This window comes from Pempheris klunzingeri, chromosome 11 (assembly GCF_042242105.1).
Source record: "Pempheris klunzingeri isolate RE-2024b chromosome 11, fPemKlu1.hap1, whole genome shotgun sequence".
NCBI lineage: Eukaryota > Metazoa > Chordata > Actinopteri > Acropomatiformes > Pempheridae > Pempheris > Pempheris klunzingeri.
This window is the reverse complement of record NC_092022.1, coordinates 5,708,210-5,720,297: the sequence shown is the minus strand read 5'-3', so window position 1 is coordinate 5,720,297 and position 12,088 is coordinate 5,708,210. Positions and strand designations below refer to the sequence as shown.

At 42.7% G+C, this 12,088-nt stretch overlaps 1 protein-coding gene across 1 annotated transcript; it reads right to left on the bottom strand.

Annotated features, from left to right (window-relative positions):
• Positions 1–2,898: 2,898 nt before the first annotated feature.
• LOC139209243 (transmembrane protein 26) lies at positions 2,899–6,880 on the bottom strand. The gene is made up of 4 exons (XM_070838884.1): positions 6,687–6,880; positions 4,385–4,529; positions 3,052–3,771; positions 2,899–2,943 (listed from the first exon to the last, which is right to left on the bottom strand). The coding sequence occupies exons 1-4, from the start codon at positions 6,878–6,880 to the stop codon at positions 2,899–2,901; spliced, it is 1,104 nt and encodes a 367-aa protein (XP_070694985.1).
• Between the last annotated feature and the right edge of the window lie 5,208 nt (positions 6,881–12,088).

Genomic DNA, 12,088 nt, shown 5'->3' with positions numbered 1-12,088 from the left:
GTCAACATTCATTTTTCAACGTTGGATACAGTAGCTTGGTGAAAACATATTGACTCACAGTCTACTTAACAACCTTATCCAGAGCTTTTAACCACATTTTGTCTTCTTCGGCAGACAGTTCGTTCAGTTGTCGTGGAGCTCATTACTTGTCATTGCGTGACTCTAACTGAAATTTGCTGGGGAACATGAACCAAAATTGATTTTCAAAACTTTATTTTCCATTTATTTGGCTGATATTTTGCCTATATGGTGCACATATCTTCAACAAATGTGTGTTAGGTCAAATTATCATACTCACACAGCAATCCTAGTTGGTTTCTTTGTGCTTTTGGCAAAATGGGGTGGGGGTGTCGCAGGCCCACACCTCAGTTTGGCCTTAGGACCCCCGCAGTAGTTGAACTCATACTGGCCACAACAAAAAAAAATTTGGATTTTATTGTATTTCCAAATACAACACACTTAAATGTGCAACATGTTGCATCTATGATTTCCACACCTATGGCAGGAAGTGACACATGAGTATCACAGTTTTATCAAAGCTTGGGAGAGCAGCAATCAGGCAAAATCTCTTTTAGCACCATACTGTAACAAAAACCATAAGAGCTATTGCCTGAGTACCTTCAGTATGACTAATAGCCTGCTCTCATCACTCAGGCTAAATGATATTCTGCCAGTGATCAGTCGTTACACTTTGTCCTCAGAAGCATGATCATATAAGCGAGTTGTGATTGAAGATTGCAAAGACTTTCTTTTCTATAAGGCTTTCTAAGTTGATCTAATTAGAGATGTACATGTTGGAGCTTTTAGGATGCACCTCAAGGCAGCATTACTCTTTTTCGTGTGAGCAGATATTTTTCAGTCGAGGGCTTGTGAGGGTATATCCGTGTGCACTGGAGTTGCAGGCTTTGAGTTTCCACGCTCTCTTCCTTTCTCTCTATCTATGTAGGGCAGCCCGTGGATCAGCTGACATCCCCATCCTCCCACATGCCCACACAATCTTGTTAAAGCATGCAGTTAATCTGAAGAGGAAAAGGACTCTCTTCACAAGCAAGCGGCTCTTTCATCACCCTATTGTATTGCCCACATCACGCTGTCACACGAATATTGGATTCTCCCAAAACTCAGGTGCTTAGAAGAAGCTGCGCCCTCGGACTGACTCTGCGTGGTGTCATTTGCCTGGGAGTGACTTTGTAAATTGGGTATTATCTAGCACTATAGGAGCATTATGTTGCTGGAAGAATTAACATCTCAATGGGGACTCTCTATTAATGTTTCTTTATAAAGTTGGCTCCACCATCAATAATTCAGACTAAAGTGCCGCCACAAAGATAAAACAGAGGAAATAAAGTAGTGCTCTCCAGCAAATCCTCAGGTCTCAGCCTACAGTTGTCGATTTACGAAATCTTGCTCATACTCTATGCATTTTTATTATCAAGCACATCCAACAGAGGGAGGAAAACACACAAATGCTCTCTTTTCTTCTTCTCTGCCTCTTTTATGCTGTTATCTTTCTTAGATTGTGTGCTTATTGAAAACAAAGAGTCTCCTGGCTGCAGTCATCATCTTGCAGGCCAGGTGAAGTGCAGCACTTTGATAGACACAGATACAGGGCAGCATGAGAAAGACCTCTGATTGAATTGCCACTTCGCTGCTATTGCTGCTCTTCATTCCCATCCTGCCCAACACTGTGTAACAGACACAGAGTGAGAGGGTCATCCATAAATGCAGGAGGGCTGCATCCCCAGCCATCGTTTGACAGGAGAGGTATTGTTCTGACTGGTGGGGAGAAGGTGGGGGCTGTGCTGCGGCTGTTTGTCTCCACCGTGAAGTGTCTCGAAACCTTGAGACCCCGAGCTCTAGCTCAAACATTTCTCCATCCTTGTAAGCTCTCAAAGAGTCTCTCGCTTTTATGGGCAGTGGAAGAATATCTCAAAAGCACCTTCCATCTCTCAAAAGAGAGAAAGCGAGAGCAAATCATGTCGAACTTGAATAACTCCCACATAATCACGAGTGTGCTTTTTCAGACATAATAAAAATGCACTGAGCTCTCCAACAGGCTTCCATGGGCTGATTGTGCTCAAGAGGAAAATGAACTTTGCAAAATGAAGCACTTCTCTCTCTTCTACTTGTTATACTTTATGAGATTCCTCTAGATTGACTACATCAGCCTATTCATTACATCGCCACTTCCTGATGATGGCTACAACTTTTAGATTCATTCATCACGTGCCTTACTTCTTCCTCAGTGCATCATCACATCTTACAGAGGAGATTTTCATACCCAAAAAACGCTCAGTTCAACACTGCATTTGTGTACCGTGTTGCTGTCTCACTCTTTTTTTCTATGTAACTGGCATGCATGTTCCAGTCAAGTACACACTGTATATTTGTGTGATGCTTTGGTTGACTTGGCAACACTGCCATCTCATGGTGAGCAGAGAAAGAAAAAAGCGCAGTGCTTTTCTGAAGCATTTTTATTAGAAAAGGTTTATTAATTAAGCGAGACACGTTATCACCATCTTACTCTGCCATATTGATTGAATTCGTATAAATAATGTCTCCTGTCAAAGACAGCAACATCACCATCGTTTTATTAAACATGCACATGCACAACATAATGAAATCATATCATCACATGCTGTTGCTGATTAAAAGAAATGTATTGTATTGCAAAGCAAACGGCCATGTTGATTTGTTTTCAGCTATCTTGTTAGTTCCATGATTAAAGAGACTGACAGCTCATGTTAAACTTGTTGAACTGATTTCCTTCAGCGGAGGAACCTCTTGTGACTGAAACACCGCTTTTTTTTGGAAAGGTTTTATCTAAGGGAGTTGCATAAATTCATCTCTGATCTTTTCAGTGGGGAGTCATTCTCCTCTGTTTTGGTCTATTTCTAGTCACTGAACCTCCAGAGAGCTGAGACGCTGAGTCTCTGAGCGAGGCTGAGATGCAAGAGATGGCAGATGGGTTCGACTTTTCTCTAGTGTGTGAAAGCCATTCCCCCCTGAGGGCCAAAGTCATGCCTCACGGCATTTTGAGCTTTTCTATACCTGGACTCCTCTCTGATCCTCCTCCCTTTCAGTCCCTCTCAGGCTCTGATCTCCACAACACTCCTCTCTACCTGCTTCCTCCTCCTCCACCTCCTCCTCCTCCTCACCCTTCTGGGTTTGACACTGGAGCACCAAAGCAGCACACCTCTCCAACCCCGATTCCCCAACCGGTTGCTCACACTGCACCACAAAGATTCGGTAAAGTTCCAAGAGGACGATGAGGATGTTCTTGCACGTGAAGAAAATCATTAGCTGGTTGAGCACCTGTTCTTGGACCATGAGGTAAAGCCGGTAAAGCAGGAACGGGCCATCTTGGAGTCCCACTGTAAGCAGCAAGCTCCACACTTCACTGGAGCAGCAGGAGGCGAACACTGATGGAGCACCAGGACAGCAGGAGAAACCACTCACACTCCTCTGTGGAGGCTCACCCGCTGGGGGTTGTGTCTGGGTGAGCACCAAAGGAAACTGCATGAGGGCCCAAGAGAAGAGGGCCAGGCCGATGATGACGACCGCTCGGTTGGTTTTGACCTCAGGTTCTTTGAAGGTGTCAAAGATGTCCAGGATGTCGGCGCCCAGTCCCACATAGACCATGAGCAGCTGGGACAGCTGGTCGCGGGACATGTCCCCCTTGGGCATCAGCCAGCGTCCCAGAACCAACACTATGAGCATGGTCTGCTCCAGGCCAGCCACCCAGTTCTCTGGGTCCAGCTCCACGATGCCCTGGATGAAGCAAACAGCACTGTGTGGTTAGGGCAAAAATGTTTGTCAAATTGTGTGACAGAACAGAGAATTCAATTTGGTTTCTCGTGGGCTTTCTCTGGTATCTCAATTCTTTTTTTTTTACATCAATCATTCATTCATTCAATGTGAAACCTTGGTATGTGAAAAACTTGTGTGTCAGTGCAACACATTTGGCAATGATCCATATAACAAGGCCTCTCCTCTCTATTCTCCATAATTCCAATGACTCGTGAGTCATCTCCTCATTGTGTCAGAGTTTGTTAAGTTTATCCTGACAGCACCCCCTTGACATTTCACAACATTCTCGAAACACCACGTCTTCAAGTTTCCAAAGCTGCCACCCAGCCTCAAGTACAGCCAAGGGGCAAAAAAGCTCCCAAATCCTACATGAAAGAAAATGCACTAAAACCACCCCAAAATGGAGGAGATCTGAGAGTTTTTCATGCAGGAGCCTATCTGGACCTCATCTCAATGTGTCTATTACACATTTCCTGCAACTAATAGCTTATCCACCCCCTTGCTAGATTTAAATCTTATCTGATATCAGGTGTTGCTTTAATGTGGCTGCATGGAGGGCGCGTGGGATGCCTACCGCTGTGATTGGGATGTGAGCCAGTAAATGAAGCTCAGGGCCTGAGGAATTGTTGACAGGCAGCTTGGACTGTAGCAGACTCAGCTCCAGGAACCAAATGGACGGGATGACAGTACTAAGGTAGAGGAAAACCATGGGGGAGAACCTAAAAGAGGTCCACCAAAGGAGAGGGAGGATGGGGTGGGTAAGGTGGGAGTAGGTTATTTTTAGTGACACGCTTTTTTTTTGCCACCCACTAAAGAAGAAAGAGTCCCCTTTTCTTTTTTCAAAAGAAGCATCGCATTTCAGACAGGCAATTATTCTCATCATATATGCAAATCCCACTTGACAGTGCAAAGCCTTCTCCATGAGGAGAGAACTTCAAAGTAAGACTCAGTGAGAAAGAGAGAGGCCTGAAGAAAGCTTGCGTCTGAGGTTGTTCACTGCATATGTGCCAGAAAGCTACGGCTTTTGAATGAGCCACAGCTTGGTGTTGAATGAGGTGTGACACTAAGTGCTCATATCCTTTGGAGGCTCGTAATAAAGGCTGATGTCAGTTTATGTTTAGTCAAGCCAAATTTAAAAAAAGAAAAAAAAAAGGCTTGCTGGTCAAATAACTTGAGCCAGCAGCTGACATTTTAGGAGAGCCTGTGACAGAGACGTGATAGCTGGCTCAGAACATCAGCACAGTATAGGAATATATTTGTTTTTGATGGACAGTGAAAGAGAGAAAGAGCTGTGGAGGATAACAGAAAATTAGTGGCAGAGAATATTACAGGCCTTCTCCAAGCTGTCTCTCACTGCCCTGGGCAGATGGGTTGTAAAGTGCTCAAACTGTTACAAGTTCAGAAGTTATTTACTCCTCACACAAAACAAAGTCTGGATACAAGACATCAATCTTCATGTCATCCCTTTAAGAATAGCAAACAAAGTGGGCAAGTGGGTAGTTTGTACATGTTTATTCAGCCCACACATTTCTCTAACACAGCTGAAGCAGAGCATACCCTTTCAAGCCTATTCAATTAATTTTTCACTTTATTTTTGTTATTTAACCATTAAAAGCAGATTCCAACAGTTTAACACATCACACTACATTTCTCCTACATTACTCAGTCTGTGAAACAGATGTATAAAGTCTACTGTGTTTCCTCAAGAGCTTCATCCAGCCAGAGAAATCAATCCCAGATGATGTCATCAGGGTTAACTTGACCTTCAAACTCTACTGCTGAGATGTGAGCTTTTGATTAGCCAGGGATGCTCTAATGAAGACTGGAAAATGTAGGATCCAACGTTTTTGGAGCATGATTCCAACTAAGGAGATCTTGACCTTTTGCTGGTTTCATTTTGGCCATTTCATTCCTTTAATTAGTCTCTTCTGAGCTCCCCAACATCATGGAGATGCAATACTAAACTGCTGGAGTTTGCAGCCTCTTTACTCCTGTTGCTCTGTTCCCTTGTTTGGATGTAATGGATCGAAATTTCAGTCATGTTAGCGATGTGACTGACTCAAACTGGTTCTATCTAGATGGTTGGAAGTTAAGGTTAGGTTTAGGTTTGGGGCTATAGTTAAGTTTAGGGCTCAGTTATGGTTAGGGTAAGGGTTAGGGTTAGCGGTGCAGAATGACAAACAATGCGTACAATGCATACACATTTTGCAAGAGTCGCAAATCTATAGTCACCATCTAATCGAAAATATCCATCAAAATATTCAAACAACCAATTTTTCTTGGAAAGCAAAACTATTGACGTCAGCCTCAGCTGCACATGTACTATATTTAATGCTAATGTTAGCATGCTAAACTAAAATAAAAACATTATACCTGCTAAATATTAAAGAGGTAGCAAACTCCAGCAGTTTAGTATTGCATCTCCATAAAGTTAGGGAGCTCAGAAGAGACTAATTTAAAAAATAGTCAAAATGAAACCAGCAAAGGTCAAGATATCTTGATGCTTATTTAATGTTATACCTTGCTAGAATATACCAGTTTACTACTGGCAACACAATATTATTCATACTTGCACTTATAAAGTATAATACTTTTCTCCCTGGACTGAAAAAACACTTTGCCTCTCATTCACCCACTCACAACCCGAAGCCATGCAGGGAACTGGCCTGTTCCTTAGAATCTACTTAGGGTTAAGTGTTAGCTCCAAAATCTCCCTCTACCAGTCTAGGCTACTATTGTTGATTAATAGTAACATTGCCGGTTGGAATCAGCTCTAAATGTCAACGCAATCCTGATATCCTGATACACACTGTGTACTGTCTGGAATATAAAGTCATGTTAAATATTTGTGTTTGCGTGCGTGACCTAAATGTTACCATCTCCACTCTGCGTTTTGGGTGCACTTGAGAGTGACGGCCATTTCCACACCCAGCAGAGCCACACCCGTCAGCAGCAGCCAATACAGTGGCTCCTCTTTAATGGCCACCACGCGCCACACTGTCACCACGCCGTGGACGGCAAACAGGAAGCGACTCAGCAGAGCCAGCAGGACGTTCAGGAGGCGGCACATCGTGCATCACAGAAAGCCTGTGGAGAAGATAACTTTGTTATGTATCATTAGGCTTTAACAGGCTCACTTTAATTAACAGCAAATGGCAGAAATTTTTTTTTAATTAAAATTAAAATCTTGCAAACTCAGTTATGGTGGGTTTACTAACCAATACATCCCAGCATCCTCCTCTTCTCCCAGTTGGCTGTATAAAACCTATTACTAGATTGTTTGGTCTTGTTTCAGAGTGACTCAACTACTGATGCTCACTGATTTACAGTATATCGGAAAGTGGGATAAAATATTTAATGCATGTGGTAAAATCTTATTTATGTGCTGTATTTGCTTTTCAGCTCATCATTCTTACAAGGTTGATGAAAGTTGAGGCTGATTCAGCATTTTGACAAAAAAACTCATACAGTATACAACAGAAACAGCCCCAGAAAAGTTGTGAGTCAACAATTTTAAAGATGAAACTGATTATGAAATTGCCAAGAGAGAGAAAGACCATATTAGCCACAACTACTTTACACCTCACACAAGTATTAACAATATGTCAAGAGGTAAAACAATGAAGTGCTTTATGCTGTTTTGAACCTTATATATAGTTTTAGTCTTCTGTATCACTGCAACAAACCTAATGTCCAATAAAGGCTTTTGCAGAGTCAAGAATGGAAAAGTGCCAAAGTCCACTTCAATTTGATTGCGTTATGGAATTAATTTAAGAAACTCGCACTGAATAGTCAGTGCCAAGCTGCCGAAAGAACCAAACCAGCAACAAAAAGCTTGTAAAAAAACCTCTGTAACCTCATATCAGCCAGTTTAACTTTCATTATCAATAACTATTGCATGATGTAAGTGTGCAAACAGTCCTCACTGTCAATTAATCAGCAGCATAAAAGCTTCTGAGCTTTAGGGGAATTCAGAGCAAGCAGTGATTAGTAAGCAAGAGTTCTGCAGTCAATATTAAATGACTCCAGGAGGCTTTGCGTGAATTTGCTTATATCTGATCTCTGGATCTCTGTGTGCTATTGTGACGGCTTAATGACCTTAAAGTGGTGCCAAAATCGAGGCATCAAGGTTGCCTATAGGTTAAGATGCATAACCCAGAATGATTCGGACCAGTGATTTTTGTTTTTAGTAATAGCCCTTCCTCACTACATTGTCGCCACATAACATACATAACATAATGCGGTCTGCATTATGTTGCCATCAAAAGTCATTTGCTCTTGCAAGTTAGTTATTGATTTGCCTTCTCGGGGTAAATTGCAACAGTGTTGCAGCCCACACCAGAGCATTTAGTTTTCTCACTTTTTAATAAGCCAGTAGCAAAAGTTAATCACCATCAACAAAGGATTTTTACAAGAACCCGTCATGTCTGCAGTTGTAATTGGTCCAGTGGTACATTGGAGGGGTCTTACTGTAGAATGAAAGAGCTAAAAAGACAAAGCAAGTGCTCTAATGTCGAAGGATAAACACCAGCCAAAATGTTTTGTCATTTATTGCTTATGGATGATTATTACCACCAATTACGCTTATATATGTAGGCCCTTATAAGGTGTGCCTTCTTATATAAATGTCTTATATCTTAGACTGGGAAGCCTTTAGCTTTTACATGGTGGCACAAAACCTTCTCTGTGACTCTCTTGTTTTTGACAGTGAACTGAATTAAACATGAATCCAACTCAGGTCTCTCTATGACTGTTATCTTCTGTGTCAAAAATGGTCACAGTGTTGTCTGCCGTTTTTGTGAATACTAAAATGGCTTGAGCAGAATTCATGCAATATGTATGGTGCTGTTGCATGCAGTACAAACCTACAGCATAAGCTGGACTCCTCGCTGAGATTCCTTGAGATCAGTTTCTTCACTCTATTTTCCAAATGTTCTCAGATGCTGCGCAGTAGAAAATGACAATACCAGAGAAGTCACACTCAGTGACCGGACCTTGCTTTGCCTTTTAAATGACAACCACCTCCTGGACCCAGGCATGTCAGAGGTGTGTGTGTGTGCGCGTGTGTGTGTGTGTGTGTGTGTATATGTGTTCATTGGGGAGTGACCACTGTTCAAGTCCACTGGAGGAGTGTATCAGTGACTTGTGTGTTCCACAAGTGTATATGTGTGTGTCTCCGTCCCCTCGGTGCCACTGTAGGTGATAACGTTTCCTGCCCCCTGCACCCACATCTTCATTGCCATCCGTCATGATGTCATCTCTCCTGGCCCAGAACAAAGTTATCTCCCTGGGAGAAGCCGACCTGTCGCGCTCCCTGTTCAGAGAGCACCCAGCCCTGCCCATGCTCCCACCCATGCCTGCTCTGCCTCTGCACTGCTTGCCCTGATAACGGCTTCGCTCCCTTGCCACTGCGGACACAAAAACATGGAGCGACAAGATGGAATGGAGATGCTGATGGCCCCGCTGAGCAATCCCAACAGGAGTGTGTGGGTATGTTACTGCTATTGCATCAGAATGAAAATGGTGTGTGGGTCGATGCTGTCCATGATCATCAGTCTACTAAACCACTACGACAGATGACTGACAAGATGTTTTCTATTATTTCATCAGGTAGTAAATTCTAAACATCAGTCAGATATATGATTTTATTTTCCCATCAGTACCAATAAGGCCTTAAACCTGCTTTTTTTTTTGTGGCCACAACAGGACAACATGTTAGCACAAAAAACTATCTATTGTATGTGCAACATTAGCATGTATTTGGAATTGTATCTCTGTCCAGCTGATGAATGTCACTCTCCTTTTGGGACTGTTTAATTCTCCACCATGCAGCTCCTTTCTGACTCTATCATATCTGGCCCTTTAGCTGCTAAAGACAGGTATGTGCACCAGCTAGTCACCTACTACGTGTGTCTGCCATGCCGTGATAGCACAGTTTAGAGCTTTGTTTGCTGAAAACAGCTGCCTGCTGTGTCTGGAAACAAGACTGATGAGAGCAGTAAGAGTGAGCCAAAAATGTGTGGCTAGTAAAACCAAAACAATGAACTACATGAAATACATATAAAGCTCAACAGAGCTGAGGAGGACAGTAGTGTCAGGGGTATAATTCTCAGTGGGTTCATTTCTATGAGCGACGCTTTTGATATTGCACATCATTTCATCCATCTATCCATCCATTTTCCTCCGCTTGTCTGGGATTCAGGTTGCGGTGGCAGCAGGCTAAGTAGGGCACTCCAGACGTTCATGTCACAAGCAACGCTTTTCAGCTCCTCCTGGGCGATCCAGAGGCATTCCCCGGCCAGTTGAGATATATAATCCCTCCAGCAAGTTCTGGGTCTGCCTCAGAGTCTCCTCCCAGTTGGATGTGCCCAGAAGAACGCCAAGGGGAGGCATCCTAACCAGATGCCCAAACCATTTCAACTGACTCCTTGCAACGCAAAGGATCAGCAGCTCTACTCCAAGTTCGATGTGTGCGAGCTCCTCAGCATATTTCTAAGGCTGAGCCCAGACACCCTGTGGAGAAAACTCATTTTAGGCTGCTTCTATCCACAATCTGGTACTTTGGGTCACTACGCAAATCTCATCACCATTGGGGAGAAATGTAGATCAATTGGTAAATCGAGGCTCAGCTCCCTCTTCACCACAACAGGCCCAGACCTTTACAGCGCACACATTACTGCTGATGGTGCACCAATCTGGCTGTCCCCCTCATGCTCCATGTTACCTTCACTCATGACCAGGACCTCGAGATACTTTAACTCCTCACTTGGGGCAGCAACGCACTCCCAACCTGGAGGGAGCAATACGCTGTTTTCCAGCAGCGAACCATGGCGTCAGTCACGAGTGGGTGCTGACTTTCATCCCAACCACTTCAGACTTGGCTGTAAACCATGATAGTGCATGCTTGTTAATATAACAATAATGATTATAGCAGCTTTAAGATGGGTTCAGATTGACTGTGAGGCAGATTTTTGTCAATGCCAAACTAGGATGTATTCTATTTGGGGGTTGAATAATTTTGAGACTGCAGTAGTCATTAAGTGGCATGTTGAGTTGAATTTGGAGAAAGCACCTGTAAAATGTGTTGAGCTATTTCAATTGTTTTTGCCTGAGCTGCTCATTGAACACAGCTGAAAGTTTGGAAATTTTGCCAATACACCTCATTTGCAATGGGGATTGAATACTGGCCTATTTTAATACCAGTTTGAGTCTCAATACAGACCACGCAGAGTCAATCTGAACCCACCTTAAAGCTGCTGTAATCACTATTACTATGTCATATTGAGCGATTCTGATTCTGTCGACTTCCGTGCAAAAAGTAATGAGCTCTTGCAGAACAGCCACGAACGTTGCAGAAAAAGTGTGCAGGTTGGGTTGGTGTAGCACATCTGAGTCATATCGGAGACTGTCCCATCAGCTATTCATGTTTTCATAACAATGACCAACCATCTTTCCCTAACAGCCATGTGCAGATGTGAGAGAAATAAATCATTAAAAAACATTCAAAAGATGTTTGACAGAAAAACATTTTTATTATTCAAATTATTATGTCACGTAAATTTTTTGTAAGGATCCCGTACTGTATAATATGAGCAAGTTGTGACCAAAATATGTATTGACATTTTGAGCAGATTGCCATCATGGTCCTCAGAGGATGAAGCTTCTACATTTTACCTGCTTTAGAGGTCTCCTCTGGTGCCCCCCTCAAACCAAACTTTAGCCCTATTATTGGTTCCTAAAATAGCCAATAAAACAAAGATATGTTTGGTAGATGCAGCTTAGATTTTCAGCTTCTAACAATATTTAACAATTTTTTATAACAACAATAATTTGACTGGGGAGCAGTGGTGCTTTCCCCAACTTCCCTGAAATCAATTTCCAAGTTCAGACAGGAGGAGGACAAGGACAGACGGCAGTCTGAAATTATTAATAGACTACAATTCTTGACCTCTGTCAACTAGACATACAAGTCAATTTTTCGTAATCCCTCAAATTAAAGCCTTTTTAAGCCTTTTTGTTGAATAATATTGAGTGCAGCTAATATTTTTGATCACGCACTGACAAATTTGCATCTGCTAGAAGAGATTTCAGCATTTGTTTTATTTGTAATCACATCCTACAACTGGATTCTAGTTTCACGACCATGTGAAGCCAAGAGAGGACACAAAGGTTGTGGAGGAAGTCCTTTAATGGCGAGGAAACAGGCAGAGCTGGCAGAGGGAGATAAGACACTCCAGACGGTGTCCTTAACAAAAAATGAATTGAAAAAAATGGGTGG